The sequence below is a fragment of the Bos taurus genome, chromosome 7, assembly GCF_002263795.3.
Source record: "Bos taurus isolate L1 Dominette 01449 registration number 42190680 breed Hereford chromosome 7, ARS-UCD2.0, whole genome shotgun sequence".
Classification (NCBI taxonomy): Eukaryota; Metazoa; Chordata; class Mammalia; order Artiodactyla; family Bovidae; genus Bos; species Bos taurus.
Window position 1 is genome coordinate 68,942,858 of NC_037334.1, and position 21,907 is coordinate 68,964,764.

General features: G+C 44.9%; 1 protein-coding gene across 4 annotated transcripts in view; it reads left to right on the plus strand.

The window, feature by feature from the left end:
• The first annotated feature begins 327 nt into the window (after nt 1–327).
• The window catches only part of CYFIP2 (cytoplasmic FMR1 interacting protein 2), a 134,323-nt gene continuing 112,743 nt past the window's right edge, over nt 328–21,907 (plus strand). For 2 of the 4 annotated variants that reach the window (XM_059888173.1, XM_024994229.2), the window contains exons 1-2: nt 328–430; nt 21,441–21,580. In XM_059888173.1, the coding sequence (XP_059744156.1) occupies nt 21,464–21,580 (117 nt within the window). In that variant the 5' untranslated portion in view covers nt 328–430; nt 21,441–21,463. Of the gene's footprint in view, nt 431–7,494; nt 7,635–21,440; nt 21,581–21,907 lie in introns of those variants that run through there. The other 2 variants (XM_059888174.1, NM_001205850.1) reach the window with 2 other exon arrangements.

The following is a 21,907-nucleotide window of genomic DNA, read 5'->3' on the forward strand; positions in this document are numbered from 1 at the left end:
GATAAATGAGCACTTGGAAATACTGCGAGGTCTATGAGATACCAAAGAAGCCCAAAGCTTCAGTCCTCCCACAGCTGCAGGTGTGGCTTCCAGGCCTGGGAGCTCCTGGGGAACAAGTCCAGCCTAAGCGGCGCTGTTGGCTCTCCTTGCTGGGGTGAGTCCGCGATGCAGGCCAGGATGCACGGGCCGGCCTAAGGGGCGCACTTGGAGCCCCTGGCCGCAGCCATTTCCTGCTCTTTGTGTGACAGCCGCGGCGGCAAAGGGGCGGGATCTCGGGGACAGAGGCGGAGCCGCGGTGGGTGGAGGGGCGGGGCCGAGGGCGGGGCCCAGCGCGGCGGCCGCCAAGCGGAGCCGGGCAGAGCATCCTGCGCCCCGGCGCGGGGCCCCGCGGTAGCCTCCGGCCGCTCTCCTAGACCTGCCCCAGACCCAGGTAAGACCCAGGCTCGCAGGCCTTGGGGCCGGCGTGGGGACCGGGATGCTGCTGGGCATGGCGACGCGGCCGCAAGGATGCGCGAGGGGTCTACACCCCTTCTCCGAGCCCCGCGAGGGTGCTCGGCTCGGCGGCTGGACTAGCGCGGCCTGGGAACACCGAAACCCTCCGAAGGCTGGGCCTCAGGTCCGGAACAGCCCCGTACCCTCTCCGGCCCACTCTGGGCCCCGAAGTGCGTACCTCCTGCGGGGAGGCGCCGACGCACGGCGGAGCTGGGGCGCGGCGGTGGTGGCAGCAGCAGCAGGTGCGCGGCCTGGGCCGGAGCCACCGGCCCGGGAGGACGCGGCGCTCATCCCGAGCACCGGAGACACCTGCAGCGGCCGTGAGCCCGGCGGCGGCGGTGGTCTCCCCGCACCCAGGTACTGCAGAGCGCCGGCCGCCGCCTCTGCGGCCGCAGCCACCATCACCTCCTCCAGGGCCAGCGAGGGCCTCCTGGGCCCGCCTGGCAGCCTCCTTGGGCTCACAGCGCCCTGCAGTGAACGTGAGATGGGTGGGGCGAGGGGCGAAGAGGCGATGTTTAGGGGTGCGGGCTTTAATGAGAGAGGAGACACGCCTGACCCGCTTTGAAGCCTTCCGGCCTAGCATCGCTCTCCCTGCCGGCTGTCTGGGGGCGGGAGAGGAGGTGGGAGAAGCGGGGGATTGGGCTGACTCCTGGGGTAAAGGTTGGGTTTTCCTGAGCTCTGAAGACTCGGGAAGATGCCTACCTGTCTGTAGCGGCATCTGCTTTTCAGGACAGCCCTCCCCCTCCAAGGGTACACCGTGTGAAAAGGAAGAGAAGGGCATGCTCTTCGTGTGCAGTGGGGGCGGGGGTGGGAAGCATGGTCCGACAGGAGTATGGTTCTCTGTATGGAGAACCTGGCAGAGCAGGACCCTAGGACTGCCCAGGTGCCCTCCCCAGCCCAGGGAATTTGACTTTGACCTCTGCTTGCCTGGTTTCCGCAGCACAGCAGAAAGACTCGCCAAGGGTTGATAGGCCCTTACAGCCAGGCCAAGAAGAGGACAAGGATTTTTTCCTGCCGGCTGGCTTGTGCCTTCATGGCTAGACCGGGAGCATGGGGCAGTCCTGCCGGCTTGCGGAGAAAATCAGGAGAGTGCTGGTTCCCACACTCCCCCTTTCCACCTTCTGCCTGTGTCCCCAGCGCAGTGGGTGTCTTACCTTACTCCTGGGCACAGGCCCTGTTGCAAGCCGTGCTGGCAGGCATGGAGATCACAAATGCTGGAGAGCAAAACATCTTAGGTTTATCTTGCTGGCAGGATGGTGAAGGACCTAAAAGTTGTTTCCTCCACCATCAGACCCCTAAGACCGCCCACCTCCAGTTCCAGATACTGCCCTGCGGAACCACCATCCCCACTGGCTATTTGCCTATGTCAAAAATTGTTTTCAAGAAAGGAGCCAGTGAACACATTAATCCTCAAGAGCTAAATACACAAGAATCTCCCATTAGACACAGAGCAGGTGCTTCAGAAGTCATTTGACCAGAAAGGAAACAGAAACTTGGAGGTATTTTAATGGAAAATAAAGCTTTAAGTAAATAATATTTGATATCTCTAGTGGTGGAATTTCAGGCAGTGGGCTGGAGGTGGGGGTGGGGAACTGGGTAGCAGTTTGGGGGAACAGCTTGCTGAAATGACAACAGCTAGCAGCTGTCAGCTCTGTTTGCTTGCTGCAAGGGCAACTTTGGCCCTGAGGACAAAAATACCATAAGAGTTGTGTGTGTGTATATATTTGTGTGTAACTGGTCAGGGTTACTGTCACTCGAGGGTATTATTGAGCACCCAGTGACCACTTGGAGGAGGTGAGACTTTCCCATAGAGAGTTACTTGTTGGCACTGGCTGCCATCTGCCAGGGCAGCTCCGAGGCCACAAGGAGAGTGTGTTATTGCTCACAAAGCCAGTTCCTCTGGCTAGTTCTGCAGACTGAGCCTCTGGCTGGGGGCATTAGAGCTCTGCTCACTAAGCTGCTTTATTATATTTTCTGGCCAGTTCTGACTGGTTCCGTAAGCATCCAAGCCTACTTTGTTCAGTCCCTGCTGGAAATGGTAAGGGAAAAAGTCATTTTACACATTAGACCGGGAGGAGGGTGTAAAATCCACCAGGATCAGAGAGTTTTACTCCAATCAAATCAGAGGCTGGCCCACAGAAGACAGTAGACAAGAAAATTTAAAAAGTGGAAAAAGGTCTTGAGGGGATAGTGCATGTCCCCTCTGATATATTACGCCCTCTTGGGCATTCAGAGGGCCTCGGCTGCTGTCATTGACCAGAAAGCTGAATTAGGTGATGAATAAGCAACAAGCTGATTAACATTGGGAACAGCATTCCTGGAAAACAGTGCTGAGCTCCTCCAGCCTCCACATTTGATGATCAGCCTACCCTCTCAAAGAGGTTTCTTTTGGCTGCTGTTGGCCCCAGGGTTCCACCAAGGGCTGCACAAAATGGCCTTTTATAGCCTCCATGTGGCTACCATAACAATGAGTCTATTTCTTTACTGGCAAGTATTAATTATTCACTTGAAGTTGACGAAACCAGACATCAGTCATCTCATTGGAGCTTTTGTAAAAGGCCTTTGGTTTTATTGTTCTGAGGAGCGTAGCTGAGTCTAGGGTCTGGAGGATGGACCCTGCATTAGTAGTGGAGGTGGGGCAAGAGGGTGGAGGATGCTGCCGCCCCTGGCAGTGACACAGTGTGCCAGCTGTGGTGGGCAAAGAGCTGGTACTTCATTGGATGCTCTCATTAGACAAGGGCTGCATGAAAATGCTATGTAAACTGTCTAACACATAGTAAATACTATTTTATGTGTGTGTCTATTGTTGTAATGTATTAATGACATAATCATTAAGAATGTGACTCATGCTACATTATATATTGTGTCAATTTAAGATGACAAATTTTTTTATTGTTGTCATGGTTGATTCTGCTAAAGAATTCCATGGCTTTAGAGGGCCTCCCACCAGGAAGGTTCCACCCTGGTCACCCAACGGACACTACATTGCTGGTGGCCATGTCCAAGAACAGCCCTTCTGTGAGTTGATCAGTTAAGTCTTCACTGCGTGGGGATGAGGAGCGACAGGAATTCCTTGACGTGCTAAGAGGAGTCCAGTTTGGGAGAAGGAGGTGTCGTCCACACAGAGTTCTTATCAACCCTTGTACCTCCAGAACGTTCCTGGATTTTGCTTTTCCCAGGGCAGTTGGTCTCTGTGACCATGAAACCCAGTCCCAGGTTGAGCTTCTAAAGGTAGCCAAAGGAAAGCCTGATAAGCAGGGATGTCAGTAAGGGCTTCAGCTGGGACACGTTCCTGAGTAACGCACTGAAGGTAGATGTAGCTGGAGTAGGCAGACAGAAGGGGGAAGGAATTTACTGAGCAGACACCCAGAGGTAGTTCTCACATTTCAACACATAGATCAGGAAGGACCTCTTCCTCTGTGTACATTCAGCATTTTGCAACCCCACCAAAAATGTTAAGGGCATGCAGGCAGAGAGAGAGCAGTATACTGTGGTCTTCAGACGCAGGATTTATCCCTGCCTTGCTGTGTGCCTTTCAATCAGCCACTACCTCTCTGACTTTGAAAACTGGGGAACTGAAAGCAGCCTGCCCAGCTCATTACCTACCTTTTGCCACGGGAGCCCACGGATGAGATAATGTCTGTAAACCCCAGTCTGAGAAGAAGAAAAGGCCCTGGAAACAGAGGAGAGAAGGAAGTTCCTGAGTGTGTGGCCCTTTTAGATGGCTGCCCTCCATTCCTAAAGGGACAATTTATTAATTATATATTGTGTGTCAATTGAAGAAGACAAATCTGTGGTCTCTCTGTACCCCTGAGCCAACTGAAAGGGAAACTGAAAGGCACTTTGTGATTCACGGATTCTATCAAGGCCCCTGGAAGGCCTTGTCTGTACAAAGACACTTCAGAATGTGGTCAGTGGCTGTGGGACGCCTCCCAGGATGCAAAGAGGTTGGGTACCGGCTACCGCGCCCTGGCCACTATGCTGAGGACTGTGTGCGATGTGCCTCAGAGGACCACCAATCAGGTCATACTTCTTGCACCCTGGCAGCAGAGGTGGAAACAATGTGGGCGCCAATTCTTGAAAGAAAGTGTTTTGAAAAGGCAGAGCTTGGGTTCAGGCAGAATTTCTTGCAGGGATCATTCTGGCTAAGTGGCATTTTGATAGACTTGCGGCAACTCAGCAACAGTATAAGGAGAGGAGAGAGTAAACATGACCTGGAGAGCTGCCCAAGAAAGACTCAATGATGACATCATCAATAGGTCTTTTGATTTCGTGTTTGCATCATCCTTAGGCCATTGTAGAGCAGTGGTTATCGGGCATTTATCTCTTTATGGAATAGGGAGATATTTAGTGTGTCCATGGTGTGTGGTCTCTGTCTTCTAAATAATGCAGGAGATGAGGTCCTCTGCAGAAAGTAAAGGTGGTGGACTGGTAAGGAGAGTGCGGGAGGTGTCCGGAGGTTTGGAACAGCTGCCTTTGTGGGTGGAATAAGAAATCAGATGGGAATGAATGAGAGCATTGTCTAACTGTACCAAAGGCCCAGTTGAGATCAAAGAGACTCTGCAGGGCTGACCCTCATAGAAGACACTCAGTAGCTCAGTGTTAAGTGAAGGGATACCTGAGAATGATATTCTGTTTGTGTTTTTCAGTTGTGGTGCTTTAAGACCACTTCAGGCAAGATATGAACGATGAGATAAGAATCCAAAACTCAGGGTCAGCCATCAACCTCCAAGAATGCTATACATTCATAGGGGAAAGAGAAATGAAGTTCTGCTTTTTATTTTTTTGAGGTGGAAACAATGACAGAAGAAACTTCTAAATATATCCCCTTACATTCTTATTACAATAAGACTGACTTAGATATGGTGCCTTAGGAGCCCATGATGATTTAAATTTTGTGGGTTTTTTTTTTTTTTTTAAAGAAGACTTTGATTGTTGACCATTGGCTCTTGCATTCAGCAAATTGTTCATGAAGTGTTAGTTAAGCAAGTAATACCTAGGATGTGCCCAGCTCTGTGCTAGTTGTTATGGGTCAGCCCCCGAAAAGATGACAGTTAATCCTTGTCTTGTCATTTTTGGTGATTCAAAGAATTAGTAAAATATAAAGCAGTTTATAATGCAATAGGAAATTATGGACTCCAGATTGTGAGGGCTTTGGAAATCCAAGAAGTGAAGTTTGTGATGGTTCAGTTGGTCAGACCTTCATGGAGGAGTCTGTCTTGAATTGGGTCTTGACACTGATCAAGGGTAGGATATGAGAAGGAGAGAAGACAGTTCACTAGGGAGTAGAGAGAGCTTGACAAAGGCATGAGGCAAGAATGTTCATGGGCCGGTTTATGGCACCCTGCATACTCAGACCACAGAGGATAGGCCCTGTTGGGAAGCGTGGTCTTGAAGGACTCCCTTTGGATGGAGTGTCCTATTTATAGTCACGGTCATTTGCTTTTGAGTTGGAATGACCCTGAGAGAGGTTCTGGTTCAGTGATTCCTATCTAGTTGTTTTGGGATTTGCTTTCATTTTTTCCTCAGTGCATTTGATGAACAGTGTCAACATACAGTAGGTCACACCCAGCAGCCAGTCCCCCTCCCAGCTCTAGCACTATTTTCTTCCACTCAAGAAAAAAGATGAACATTTAAGCAATGATTCCGTGAGAGGACTTTGACCCCTCCCTTACATATCATAAAAAGCAGCTTGTTTGCCAGCCTCATTTCTTAAACTGTTATTAGGACAAGTTGCCGCAATAACCTTCACAACAGAGGTTTTGCCATCGTGGTTGAGAACCACTACAAGACCAACCTCCATATTTTACGGGCGGGGAAATTGCCCTTTTAGAGTGAGGCAAAGGTTCAGGGGCCGATGTCAGTCTTCAGGCTGAGCCACATTCAAGTTGCAACTTCACATCCACGAAACAGGTTTCCGTGCTCCAAGCCAGTGACTGAACAAAAGTCTCGCTCTTTGTTTCCACAGCAGATGTGGTGGCTTCCCTTTCTGAGTTTTAGCAGGTGCTTCTGAGAGGCAGCTCCCCTCTCCTCCGATACAAGTCACACTGGTGCCCCGCCTGCCCCCGCCATGGTGTCCTGTCCCAGCAGGAGCAAATCAGCAAGCTGCCTTTGGTGGCAAGACTGCCCCTCCCAAGAGGGTGAGATCTGCCTGGGTAGGTTGTCAACAGAAAGGCCTCCTCACCCCTGGCAACACAGGAAGAAGCTGAGTGAAACGGCAAATACAGCGATAAGCCCTGTAGCCTCACCAGCATGTTTTCCTTTGCTGTAAACAGAGAAGCGGGTAGGCCTTCTCCAGAGACCCAAGTTGGGGCTGACCTGGACTTCTCTGCTCTGAGCTCAGGTCCCCTGTGTGAGAGAAGCTGCAGGGGATGGGGCTTCTGAGCCCCGAAGTCCACAGGGAGGGACTTGCTTAGCAGAGGCTGCCTGAGACAGCGCTGTGGACTGGGCCAGCTGTCTGATTGCCAGCAAGGAAGCCTTGGGTTGTTGTCTTTTAAATAAATTTTTAAATTTTGATCAAAGCCATACATAGACATGCTTGAAAGAATCAAATAGTATTGAAAGACTCAGTGAAAAACAAGCATCCAGTGCCCACCTCCTGTAGAGGGCTGCTGCCTTTAACTCACCGTTTCTTCCAGTACTTGCCTCCAGATCTCTAAATGATATGCTTCTGCTGCCGTTTCTTGATTTATCTGTGCTACGCACCGTCTCTTCACTTCCTGCTGTGATGGATGAAGAGTTCACTTTCTGACACCATCCTCCTCCCTCTTCTGCCCGCATCTTACAATATAGTAAGAGCTCTGTTTTAACCTAAATTATGTTTAAAGCATCTGCATTATGAAGACTTGTAAATGATGACCCCTAGAGAGCCACGGTATGTCCTTTGATTGTATTTCCTTTCTTACATAGAGTTTTCTTTTATTGCAGAATTAGAATTCTTCCTCCCTGGTTCTCTCCCTCCTTTCCTTCCTTCTGTCTAATATTCCTCTTTTTCATTTATAGCACTGTCACATCAGGTTCCCCTCAGTCTCCCAGGAAGTTGCAACGTTGGCCCAGCTCAACCCCTAACTACACAAGGGACCCTGCCCAAGTCCTCTCATCTCTTGACCTCAGTGTCCTCATAGTAGAAAGAGAGAGCTCAGGTAGGAGACTTGTCCTCATTCTAAATCTCAAAGCCTGTCACCCCACCCACAGATTTTTGTGTCTGAGGAATCTCTCCTTGGCAGGACAGTCCCAGGCCCTGGCCACAGAAACAGGCAGAGGAGGGCCCGGTTTGGGCCCTGCCTCATGGTATTCTGCTCACCCCACAGTCCAGGGGCTCCCCCTGGGTCGGTGTGGCTGTGTCTCTTGCTGTCCTTTTCTCTCATGTTCATTTTCATTCATGCATGTAAGGTCAGCATACTCCCCAGACTCCCCAGGCTCCCACTCCCGCTCTCTTTGTCCTGCTCCTGCTTGTATTATATATACCCTAAGGTCTCCAAAAGTGGTCATACAAATTCTAACATTTTTTGGTAACAGCTTTATTGAGTTATGGTTCACATACTGTATAATTCACTCATTTAGAGCATACAGTTCAGTGGTTTTAGTAAATTCACAAAGTTGTGCAACCTTCGTCAGGATGAATTTTTATAACATTTTTATCACCCCAGAAAGAAACATCATACCCTTTTAGCAATGCCACCTATTTTCCCCAATATCTACCCCAAATCTAGGCAATTACTAATCTACCTTATTTCTCTGTGGATTTACCTATTCTGGATATTTCCTTTAAAAAGCATATTGCGCTTCTTTCAGTATAATATTTTCAAAGTTCATCTATGATGTAGCATGTATCCATAATTCATTACTTTTTGTGGCTGAATAATATTCCATAGTATGAATGTTCCATATTCTATTTATTCATTCATCATTTGATGGACATTTGAGTTGTTTCTATTTTTAAGCTATTATGAATAATGCTACTATGAACATTCATGTACAAGTTTTTTTGTGAGTATATATTTCCATTTCTTTTAGGAATATATCTAGAAGTGCAGCTGCTGGGTCTTATGGTAACTCTGTGTTTTAAACTGTGAGGAACTGCCTCACAGTTTTCTAAAGGGGCTGCACTCTTTTACATTCCTACCAGCAATGATTGGGGGCTCCAATCTCACACCTTCACCAACACTTGTACTTGCCAGTCTTTTTTATTATAGCTATTCTAATGTATATGAAGTGATATCTCATTATGATTTTGATTTGCATATCCCTGAGGACTAAGAATAATAATTATCTTTTTATGTGATTATTGCCCATTTGTATATCTTCTTTGGAGAAAAGTCTGTTCAGATCTTTTGCCCATTTAAAAATTGGATTGTCTTTTTATTTATTGAATTTTAAGAGTTCTTTATATATTCTACATGCCTAGAAGATATATGATTTCCAATTTTCTCCCATTCTGTGGATTGTCTTTTTACTTTCTTGATAATGTGATAATGTCCTCTGAAGTACAAGTTTTAATTTAATTTTGATGATGCATAGTTTTGCCTACTTTCTATTTCATTGCTTATGCTTTTGGTGTCATTACGTATTTCATGGTTCCAAAGGTTTACTTCTTTTTTTCTGTAAGAGTTTTAGCTGTCACGTTCATGTCTTTGATCCATTTTGAATTAATCTGTTATATGGTGTGAGATAGAGGTTAAACTTCATTCTTTTGAATGTGGTGTCCAGCCATCCCAGAACCATTTGGTGAAAAGAGAATATTTTCCCCATTGCATTACCTTGGAACCCTTGTCAAAAATCAATTGAATATAAATGTGATACTTTATCTTTGGATTCTCAGTTCTTTCCATTGATCTATATGTCTGTCCTTATTCCCCACTGTTTGATTACTGTAGCTTTGTAGTAAGTTTTTAAATCAAGAAGTGTATATCCTCCAATTCTGTTCTCTTTTGAGATTGTTTTGGCTATTCTAAACAGTCCCTTGAATTTCCATGTGAATTTTAGGAACAACTTGTCAATTTCTGCACAGCAGCCAGCTGGGATTTCGGTAGAGATCGTGTTAGATCTGTATCAGTTTGGGAAGTATTGCCACTTTAACAGTAAGTCTTCCAGCCTATGAAAATGCACCTCATGTATGCGTGCGTGTGCCCTGTGCTCAGTCGTGTCTGACTCTTCGTGACCCCTGGACTGTAGCCCTCCAGGCCCCTCTGTCCATGGCATTCTCCAGGCAAGAATACTGGAGTGGGCTGCCATTTTCCTGCTCCAGGGATCCTCCCAAACCAGGGATTGAACCCATGTCTCTTGCATCTTCTGCACTGGCAGGCAGATTCTTTACACTGTGCCACATGGGAAGCCCCTCATTTATGTGACCTTTCTTTTGTTTTCCTACAGTGTTTCATAGTTTTCAGAGTATAGATTTTACAATTCTTTTTACTAAATTTATTCCTAAATGTCTTATTACTTTTGATACTATTGTAAATAGAGCTGTTTTCCTAATTTCATTTTTACATTGAGCATTGCTAATGTATAGAGATACAATTGATTTCCATACGTTAATCTCATATCCTGAAATCTTGCTGGACATGTTTATTCATTCTAGTAATTTTCTAGTGGGCTTTTAAAGGATTTTCTGCATACACAACCATGTCATAGAGATAGTTTTATGTCTTCCTTTCTAATGTGGATATCACTTATTTCATTGTCTTTCTTAATGGTTCTAATATCCAGGCTAGAACCTCCAGCACAATGTTGAATAGAAATGGAGAAAGCAAATCTCTTTGCCTTCTTTCTCATCCTAGGGAGAAAGCATTTAGTCTTTTACCATTAAGTCTGATGTTGGCTGTGGGTGTTTCTGTAGCTGCCCTTTATATGGCTGAAGAATTTCTCTTCTGTTTGTAGTTGGTTGAGTGTTTTTATCATGAAGCAGTGTGAATTTTGTGAAATGCTTTTTCTGCCTGTGTTGACATGATCCTGTGGGATTTATCCTTTATTCCGTGGGGATGGCTTATCACATTCATTGATTTTCGGATGTTAATGGCAAACCAATCTTAGATTCTGCAGTAAATTTCATTTGGTTTTAGTGTATAATCCTTTTTATATGTTGCTAGATTTGGTTTTGTTGGGGGACTAACTTTTATGGTACACTTCCTACCTACCGAGCTGTTCGCATGGATTAACTTATTTAGTTTTCAAAGTATATGAAATAGGAACTACTCATATTATTCCTCATATCAAAAATGAGGCAAGTGAGGCTCAGAACGATTATGCCATTTTCCTAAGGCCACACAGTCAGGGAGTGATAGAGTCACGACTCTGGTTCACCACCACACTAAACCACCTCTAGTGATCATATCAACGGGGGTTCAGTTCAGTTCGTCACTCAGTCTTGTCCGACTCTTTGTGACCCAATGGACTAAAGCATGCCAGGCCTCCCTGTCCATCACCAACTCAAACTCAAACTCATGTCCATCAAGTCAGTGATGCCATCCAACCACCTCATCCTCTGTCGTCCGCTTCTCCTCCCGCCTTCAATCTTTCCCAGCATCAGGGTCTTTTCCAATGAGTAGGTTCTTCACATCAGGTGGCCAAAGTATTGAAGTTTCAGGTTCAACATCAGTCCTTCCAATGAATATTCAGGACTGATTTCCTTTAGGACAGAGTGGTTGGATCTCCTTGCTGTCCAAGGGACTCTCAAGACTCTTCTCCAACACCACAGTTTAAAAGCATCAATTCTTTGGCACTCAGCTTTCTTTGTAGTCCCGGTCTCACATCCATACATGACTACTGGAAAAACCATAGCTTTCAATACATGGACCTTTGTCAGGAATGTCTCTGCTTTTAAATATGCTGTCTAGGTTGGTCATAACTTTTCTTCCAAGAAACATCTTTTAATGTCATGGCTGCAGTCACCATTTGCAATAATTTTGGAGCCCAGGAAAATAAAGTCTGTCACTGTATCCATTGTTTCCCCATCTATTTGCCATAAAGTGATGGGACCGGATACCATTACCTTAGTTTTGCTAATGTTGAATTTTAAGCCAATTTTTTCACTGTCCTCTTTCACTTTGATCAAGAGGCTCTTTAGTTCTCCACTTTCTGCCATAAGGGTGGTGTTATCTGCATATCTGAGGTGATTGATATTTCTCCCGGCAATCTTGATTCCAGCTTGTGCTTCTTCCAGCCCAGCGTTTCTCATGATGTACTCTGCATATAAGTTAAATAAGCAGGGTGACAATATACAGCCTTGATGTACTCCTTTCCCAATTTGGAACCAGTCTGTTGTTCCATGTCCGGTCTAACTGTTGCTTCTTGACCTGCATACAGACTTTTCAGGATGCAAGTCAGATGGTCTGGTATTCCCATCTCGTTAAGAGTTTTCCAGAGTTTGTTATGATCCACACAGTCAAAGGCTTTGGTGTAGTCAATAAAGCAGAAATAGATGTTTTTTCTGGAACTCTCTTGCTTTTTCGATGATCCAGGGATGTTGGCAATTTGATCTCGGGTTCCTCTGCCTTTTCTAAATCCAGCTTGAACATCTGAAGTTCACAGTTCACATACTGTTGAAGCCTGACTTGGAGAATTTTGAGCATTACTTTACTAGCGTGTGCTGCTGCTGCTGCTGCTCCTAAGTCACTTCAGTCGTGTCCAACTCTGTGTGACCCCATAGATGGCAGCCCACCAGGGTCCCCCATCCCTGGAATTATCCAGGCAAGAACACTGGAGTCAGTTGCCATTTCCTTCTCCAGTGCATGAAAGTGAAAGGTGAAAGTGAAGTCACTCAGTTGTGTCGGACCCTCAGCGACCCCATGGACTGCAGCCTTCCAGGCTCCTCTGTCCATGGGATTTTCCAGGCAAGAGTACTGGAGTGGGGTGCCATTGCTTTCTCTGTACTAGTGTGTGCTGCTGCTGCTGCTAAGTCGCTTCAGTCATGTCCGACTCTGTGCGACCCCATAGACGGCAGCCCACCAGGCTCCCCCATCCCTGGGATTCTCCAGGCAAGAACACTGGAGTGGGTTGCCGTTTCCTTCTCCAGTGCGTGAAAAGTGAAAGTGAAGTCGCTCAGTCGTGTCTGACTCTTAGCGACCCCATGAGCTGCAGCGCACCAGGCTCCTCCATCCATATGAGTGCAATTGTGCGGTAGTTTGAGCATTCTTTGGCATTGCCTTTTTTTGGGATTGGAATGAAAACTCTTCCAGTCCTATGGCCACTGCTGAGTTTTCCAAATTTGCTGGCATATGGAGTGCAGCACTTTCACAGCATCATCTTTCAGGATTTAAAATAGCTCAACTGGAATTCCATCGCTTCCACTAGCTTTGTTCATAGTGATGCTTCCTAAGGCCCATTTGACTTTGCATTCCAGGATGTCTGGCTCTAAGTGAGTGATCACACCATTATGATTATCTGGGTCGTGAAGATCTTTTTTATATAGTTCTTCTGTGTATTCTTGCCACCTCTTCCTAATATCTTCTGCTCTGTTAGGTCCATACCATTTCTGTCCTTTATTGTGCCCGTCTTTGCATGAAATATCCCCTTGGTATCTCAAATTTTCTTGAAGAGATCTCTAGTCTTTCCCATTGTGTTGTTTTCCTCTATTTCTTTGCATTGATCACTGAGGAAGGCTTTCTTATCTCTCCTAGCTATGTTGGAACTCTGCATTCAAATGGGTGTATCAATGGTGGGTGTGAGATGATTTTCATGTGATACTCAGACCTGTGTTTGTTTTCAGTGTTCTTTATTTTCTATATTAATTTTGTTTGTTTTAAAATTTATTTATTTTTAATTGGAGGATAATTACTTTACAATATTGTATTGTTTTCTGTAATACATCAACAGGAATCAGCCATAGGTATACATATGTCCCCTCTCTCTGTTTATGGCAGGTGATAGTAGTTCTCTATTAGTGATCATGATATAAAGTTTCCTTCTAAAATATAATTATAAAATTGAAACAAAAAGCCTATTTAGAAAAAAACTACTAAGCAAATAGGATATGATTGCATATTCCATGTTGATGTAAATTATGTTATTAATAGTGAAGGAGAAGGGACGGGAAAGCTAGAAATAAAGACAGGCTAAGCCACCACATTCCTCTTGTGTTGTTGGGGAATTCAGGCATGTTCATGCCTTCTTTCATCCAGTATGTCCTCTGTGCCTCCTATCCCCTTGCCATCCTGCTAAGGTCTCTGAGATTTTCAGTGATATGTGAGAAATGGTCTGTGGCCTCAGGGAGCTTGAACATGCAAGCGTCATTCTGCTCTGGGGTGGAGGGCACACGTGTTTTACTTCACAGACAAACTCAGATTGAGTGCTAGTTGTCACTTGGAGGTTTGTCTTTCATGAAAAGTATATGGAGGCTTCCTGTGAACTCATTGAGAAATAGAGCTGTAGTCAATGAGCAACATTTGCCCTGGCGTGGGAAGAGGAAGTACTAGTACTCGGAAACCTTCTGAGGCAGAAAGTGTGGGAAGAGAGGTAGGTACTACTAATATACTTACCACTGGGTCATACGGTCACTCTGTATTTTAAAATTCCAGGAACTGCCAAAATGTATTCCAAGATGGCTGCACTATTTTATATTCCTACCAGCTATGTATGAGGGTTCCTTCCGATTTCATATCCTCCCCAACTTTGTGCTGATAAGCTTTGGGAGTTCCAGGGAAAAAGCAATCACGTCATAGAGGCGAGAGATCTTGAAGGATAAGTAAAATCAGAACCTGCGGTTATAGAGGAAGGAGATTTCAGTTCATAGATAACTGTTCACAGAATATTGCAAGTTATCACTTTACTTGCTCAGGTATTAAATATGTGAATAATTTCAATGACGTTCTTTTTGAAATATAAAGGACTTTCTTACTACTTATATTCCTTGTCACCTGCCCGGCTTTTAAAAACCTGGTATCTTGGACATCGTAATGCCTCTGTTGATGTTTTGGGACATCCATTCATTGAAAAAAATCTTGATTTCTAGCTGCATTTGTGTGCATGGCATTGTGCTAGTTCGTGGGTATGAGACACAGCTCCTGTCCTCAAGGAGAACAGGATCATTTAGGGCAGGAGAGAACACATGGTAAGTTGTGAAATAGAACTTTAAATAAGGAGCACACTGGGACTTCCCTGGTGGTCCAGTGGCTAAGACTGTGTGCTCCCGATACAGGGTGCCCATGTTCGATCCCTGGTCAGGGAACTAGATCCCACATGCCACAACTAAAGAACCTGCATGCCGCAGCGAAGATTGACGATCCCACATGACGTAACTAAGACCCAGTACAGGCAAATAAATAAATAGATTTTTAATAATATCTTTTTTAATTTTAAAAAAATATAGAAGGAACACACTGGAGTCTGTAAGGACCACGAGAGAAAGTAGATTCAGGTAGCGTGGCCGGGGAGTCAGAAATTCTTCTTAAGGAGGTACCCATTTCCTTAGGTCTCTTCTAGCTCTAGGCTCATTCTGGCAGTGTGTAAGGTATTTGTTGAGTACTCTCGGGTACCGTGATATTGGTGGTACTCTTGCAGGCTGCTGAAATGTGTGGAGTTTTTCCCCTTACACTCCATGGCCCGGACCCCTGTGCCTGTGTGGTTCCTCTGTCCCCCCTGTATAGCTCCGTCTCTCCTCTCTACCCTCCACTGTGTGGCTGGCTCCTTACCTGTGGCTGCATGTTGTGGATTGGTTCAAGTCATGCTCTAAAGGTAGCACCGAGTGACATCTGTGGGGTTTGGAGCCACAAGCTCTGACCAATAAGTGGAGTGTTCCTGTAAAACTCTTCATTTCCAGTCCTCTCAGAATCAGCCCCCTGGTCCATGTGGGCACACCCGATGGAAGTCCTGTAAGATGTGCCCAAGTTACGTGTCCCTGCATGGTACCCACACCTGAAAAGAAGCTGCCTTTAATGTGTGAGAGGGTGTCAGCTGCTGGGAGAACCCTGTGACCTGTGCAGCCACGTCCTGTCACAGCAGATGTGCGTCCCTCACAATCTCCAGACATACTAGCACATACACATGATGGAAAAGCAGGTCACCTTCTGAATTACTTCTTTTGATTTTTTTTCCTTGATCAATCAATTGCTACTCAGCCTCAGCCTGCCTTTTATTTATTTTTATATGTTTATTTATGTATTTTTTATTTGCATAAAAAATATACATATGGATTTATTTTTTAACTTTTTTTTAATTTGTTTATTTTAGTTGCTTTCTAGCTGGGGAGATTTACACATAGAGAAAATATTTCTTGGCCTGTCATGAAACCCAAAAGTGACAGTTACCTAATCTTTCTAGTTTGGCAGAGTCTTGTTCTTCTTGAAGAAGGAAAAGGCAGTCAGATTAAAAAAAATAATAATAAAGTGCTTAGTACCTTTCAAAAAAAATTCAAAAGTAGGAGTGGTCTAGAAGAAAGGGCATAGAACAGGGGGCCAAGATATGCTGTTTCTGCCCTGACTCGGCCACTAGTGACCATGTGACCATGAATGAATGTTTTTACTTCTCAGCGACATTGTGTCCTCCCTAGAAAAACAGCAGAAATAACACCTGTCCCCTGGAACCTGCAGAGGAGTTGTGCCTGAGGAAGTCAACATGGAAGATCTAAGGAGTTGAGAATTAGTGATAATTATAATGCCTTTTTTTTTTTTTTTTTGTAGGAGTGTTTTTGCAGTGCTTAATTCATCCATTCGCTCTCTTAAAAAGAAGCCATTCAACTAGCTAACATTTCTCCAGTGCTTGCTGTGTGCCTGCTGTTGGGCTGAGCATTCCACGTGCTGTGATGTTATATAATGCTCACAATAAGTCACTGAGGACCAGGACTATTATTAATCATCACCTTTTTTCAGATAAGGAAAGGGAGGTTCGGAGAGGTTATATAACATACTTAATGGTTATGCAGCTAGGAAGTGACAGATGACAGATTTTGAATCCAGAGCTTGAGCTTACCCACCATACTTAGCCTAGTTTTCCAGGTCATTAAAAATTATGACTTTTTTCCTTTTCCTTCTAGAAAGTCAGACAGAAAATGACAATGCAGATCTTTTGTTTAGAATGCATCAACCTGCAGTCCCAAAGCCAGGCTCTCCTAGTACCCATCCTGCATCTGTGGGGTGCACCCCTTTTTGCTCAGAATCTATCAGTCATCTTGGCAACATGGGGGTGGGGGGCTGTAAACCCTTCTCAGAACCAGATTGCCTGGGAGTCCAATGTTATTACTTCTCAGTGAAACCAGGCTGCTGAGTTTAAGTTTATAATGAAGACGCTGAATTTCAATCTGCCATGAATGCCCCACATTGCAGCTTGCAGCTGTGTCTGGTAAATGTTGCTCCCAGAACAGTGTTAATTTTTCAAAGTTTTATTAATTTCTTTTCCAAAGTGACAAAATGGCCACGTGGTCATGGACTGAATATTAAGAATTCTTCTCCTTTGGAAGATTGTGTAAAAGGTAGGACACTTGGGCTGGAAAAGAAGTACTTATATGTATACCTCAGTTAAAATTTCCACAATGTTTTTTCTTTCTGATTGATGTAGAGTTGGCAGTGACCTCCAGCACTTGGGTTAGAAATATCTGATTTCCTTCTCCCTTAGGCAGTGAATGATCTACAAACAAACAGAGAAATGCATTAGAGAAGCTGAATTTATGACGGAAATAAAGATTCCTAATTTACTGGCTCTGTAGGCCGTTCACTTATTGATTCTCTTTCAAGGGATGGATGGGCATTTTACTGTGTTAAAGGGGAAAATCTTAAGGGTTATTCTTGTAAATGAGTATTCTGGAATCTCAAAGCCTAGAAGAAACCCAGTTTATAGGAAGAAGAAGGCAGAGATCATGGCAAGTAGGAGTCAGGGAAGATGCAGTGAGGGAAGATAGAACTGGGAGTGTATACACTGAGCTGGGAGTTTTTATGGAAATTTTCTAATGTATTTAAAATTGAATAGAAAAATTATCATAAATCCCTTTCTGTTAGCATCACACAGCATTGACAGTTAACTCATAGCTCTGTTTGTTTTATCTATTTCACTCATTCCCCATCTAGTATTATTTGGAAGCAAACCCCTGTATCCTTTTATCCATATTTTAGTAGGTACTTGTTAAAGACAAGGACTCTTTTAAAACATAGCTTCAATATTACTGTCATATCAAAAAATTAATAGCACTATTTCCTTAATATTGTCAAATAATCAAGTCAGTGACTACGAGAGAAATTTTCCCATTTTTGAATTTATGTTACAGTTTCATCTTTATGAAGGTTTGTTTGAAATAAGAACCAAATAAGGTAAACACATGTGATAGTCTAAGGCTTTTATCATCTGTAACTTCCACCTCCATCTTTTTTTCCCCTTGTACTTTTATTTGTTAAAGGTACTGAGTTACGTGTCCAGCAGACTTTCTCATAGATTGTCTTTTACTAATTGCATCGCTGTGGTGTTTTAACGTGTTCTGTCCTCTGTATTTCCTGTCTGATGATATCCAAAGCTTGATTAGATTCAAGTGTTTTGGATTCAACTCTCCCTGAGGTGATAGTGTGTTTCTCCATCAGGAGGCACAGAACGCCCGGTTGTCCCTCATGTAGTGACGTAAGCAGTGGTTGATGATCAGAGCCTATGTCCATTTGTTCATTAGGTGTTGAAAACTAGGGATATTTTAATTCTGTGAATCTTTATGGGGAAAAAAGAAATACCTTTATAAATAGAGAAGCAGCCATCTCTTCTGCAATTTAGTGATCCAGTGATGCAGTTGGTACAGGAAAGAATGGCTCAGTGTTTGCAAACTCTTTCCTTTTATTCATTGATTTTCAACATGAAAGTTCATTCACAAGCATCATCCAACAGTAACAGAGGCACAAAACCAAGTTTTTATTAAGAGTCTTTACAATCTTATGGATTCACATCTATTTGTATTGTTTCAAGTCCGTTGAGTTGTGCAAATTGGTCCTCAGATTGCCCCCTCTTTGGCCAGTGGAAGCTGCCTCAAGTTGGTCCTTTGACACAGCCTTGGCAGTCATAGATAAATAGCTGCTTCTAGGCCTTTCTTTGGGGTCACAGAGAGTGGGACACAACTGAGCAACTGAACTGAACTGAACTGAGGCCTCTCTCTTTTTTTTTTAATTGAGATATGGTTGCTTTACAAATGTTGTGTTAGTTTCTGCTGTACAACGAAGCGAATCAGACATATATTTACATGTATCTTCTCCCTCTTCAACCTCCCTCTCACAACCCCCCATCCCACCCATCTAGGCTTTTCTTATGTAAGACAAACCTAGGTTCCAAGCCCAGCTCCACCACTTGCCAGCACTTGACCTTTTAATATTATCTAAATTCTGAGCTTCTGTTTGCTCATCTGTAAAATGGGAATAATCATAGTATTATACTTGCATTAACCCTTTATAGGGTTGATACAAGATTAAAATAGTCAAGTGCTTGGCAGAGTGACACAGAGAAGGGCTTAAAATGTTAGCTTTATTATTATTTGAATTAATGAAGAGAATTATTGGGGCTTTGAAGCTTATAGATCATTGCATGCTAAGCCGCCTCAGTCGTGTCTGACTCTTTGCGACCCTATGGACTGCAGCCTGCAAGGGATTCTCCAGGCAAGAATACTGGAGTGGGTTGCCATGTCCTCCTCCAGGGGAATCTTCTCAACCCAGAGATGAAACCCGCATCTCTTAAATCTCCTACATTGGGCAGGCGGGTTCTTTACCACTAGTGCTACCTGGGAAGATCATATAGATAAGAAGTCATATAGGTCATTACGCCCTGAAAAATTCTGCAAAATGAACATCACATTAATGTAAGAAAGAAGACAGTCTTTTCTGTGGACTGGCAGATGGTTGGTTTGGCTGTAGAACTGAAGACCGCAGTTAGAATTCAGGGCAGAGAGAGAGTGGAGGAAGAAGCATAGGTGTGGAGAGGGCCTGAGACCTCCCACCCCTGTGAGGCCAGGCACCTGCTGAGGGCAGAGGGGAAGTCACTTCTGAGCTCCCTGCACCCTCATTGGGTGAGGCCTTCGCTGTTGCCAGAGAGCGTGACAGGGAGGTGAGTTGAGAGCTCAGTGAGGCGTGAAGCGGTACTCAGCAGCTCAACCCCACCTGCCCTCCCGACCAGGCCTTAGGAAGACGCTGGGGCAGCCTGCGTGGGTGCACTGTGCAGCTGTGTCAGCCGGTCACAGCCTGGCCCAGCTGTGCTGTCGCTGGTCCTGTCCCGCCCTGGTCTCTCATTTCTAATGAGCAAGGCGGATCCTCTGACACTGAGACTCCAGCCCTGATGTGGGTCTCAGGCTTCTCTGGGCTTGGGGATTGGGGTGGGGGGGGCACTCTCAGGAGCACAGTCTGCCTTCCCAGAATTTCTTTATTCAGATGTACTAAGGGATTGGAAATGACAACCCACTCCAGCACTCTTGCCTGGAGAATCCCATGGACAGAGGAGCCTGGCGGGCTACAATCCATGGGGGTCACAAAGAGTCAGGACTGAAGTTACTTAGCTCACAAAGGATTAGCAGCAGCGGCTTCTTCATCATCTTTTTATAAAACTCAGTTTTTCGATTTTTGTTCACCTAGTCTACTGTTGCTTTTGTTTTCTTTGTTTTTTGCTTCATATAGTTCTGCTTTTGTAGTTAGTAATCCCTGCATTCTCATTTCTTCGAGTTGATTTTTATCCATTTTTAGGTTTTTGAGCAGAAAATTCACTTCATGCAATTCTGCTTTCTTAGTTTCTGTGAAATGCATCGAGACATTTATTCATGCTGTCTGTCTTTCGGTTCTAAATATTTTATAATTTCTATTTGAATTCCTCTTTAGCTATGAATAACCTGAGAGATACATTTTTACAAATTTTCACAGGCTTGGGTTTTTTTCTTTGCTATAAGTTGTGTTATCGATTTCTAGTTTTATGTCACGTAGTCAGTGAATATGACTTCTACAAGGTCATATTTGGGGGAACTTGTAAGAACTTGTTGTATGCCCTAAATCATGATCATGTTTTATTAATGTTTTGCATATGCTTTAAAAAATGAGTTTTCTGTTTGCTGAGTGCTGAGTTCTTAAAATAGCAGTTAGCTCCAGATAGGTAAGTGCTGTTTAGAATCTCTTCAACTTCAGTGTCTGGCAAAGTTCTCCTCAAAGCCACTGTACTCTGCCAGGGTTTGAGACACAAAAATGTCCATCTCGGGCTTATTTGCTTGGTGTAGCTCACAAAGAATACCATACTTCTAGGCCAAGGAAGACAATGGCTCTAATGTTTTTGCAAATCAGGTTAAATTCTCTGGAGTCTGAATTCTCTGATTCCCAGTTTAACTTCAAACTCTGGTTTCAGTAATCATTGGCACTCTTGATAATGGATATTTGTGTTATGCAAGAATTGAAGAGTAGAACTGATAAATATCTCCTCGAATAGCAAAAACTGGAGGTTGACTTTGACCCAAGTCTCAGCATCAGGCACGACTTGAGGTCCTTTGCTTCTGGTCTCTGTGGTCGCATAAGCATCATGTAACTTCCCTGAGCCTTGGTCTTCCATTGATTATGTGGATGTAATACGGCCTGCCATGAGAGGATTGTGGTGTGAGGTTCAGTCGAGGCAATAGACATAAAAAAGTACTTTGTAAATGTAAAGAGGGCTTCGCTGGTGGCTCAGACAGTAAAGAATCTGTCTGCAATGTGGGAGACCCGGGTTCGGTCCCTGGGTCAGGAAGATCCCCTGGAGAAGGGAATAGCCACCCATTCCAGTACTGTTGCCTGGAGAATTCCGTGGAAGTGGAGCTTGATGAGCTTCAGTCCATGGGGTCACAAAGAGCAACTAAGACACACACACACACACACACAAACTGTAAGGATATCCTTAGATATCCCACACAGATTGAGTAGCAAGTGGAAGTGGTCTCAACGCATGTTACTTACCTCCCTGGATGGTCTGGAAGAAGCCTGGACAGGGGTGGCCTGGGAGAAATGTTTGGAGGCCCCTGAAACTCTCCGTTTCCTTCTCTTGCATCCCCTCAGCGTGGACAACGGAAACTGCAGCCATGACCACCCACGTCACCCTGGAAGATGCCCTGTCCAACGTGGACCTGCTGGAAGAGCTGCCCCTCCCTGACCAGCAGCCATGCATCGAGCCCCCGCCTTCCTCCATAATGTACCAGGTAAGTCCTCCCAGAGCACCGGGACCAGGATGAGGGGCTCAGGAATTCTGGGGACCCCCGGAGAGGGTTTGCCCTGCGGGCAGAGGGAAGGGGGCTGCCTGAATCTAGAAGGTGAAAGGTCGTGAACTGATGGAGTCCCCGGTGCAGTGGTGGAGCTGAGTGTAAGAAATAGATTAGCTAGTAAACATATACCAGCGCCATTTCTCTTCCCAGGGAAAGGCTTGTTGGTCTGTTCTGACCCCAAATACCTTCCTGGCTATTCTTGCTGTGGCACCAACCAAGGTTTTGGCAGCTCTGACCTCATGAATTAAATATCACCATTAAAAA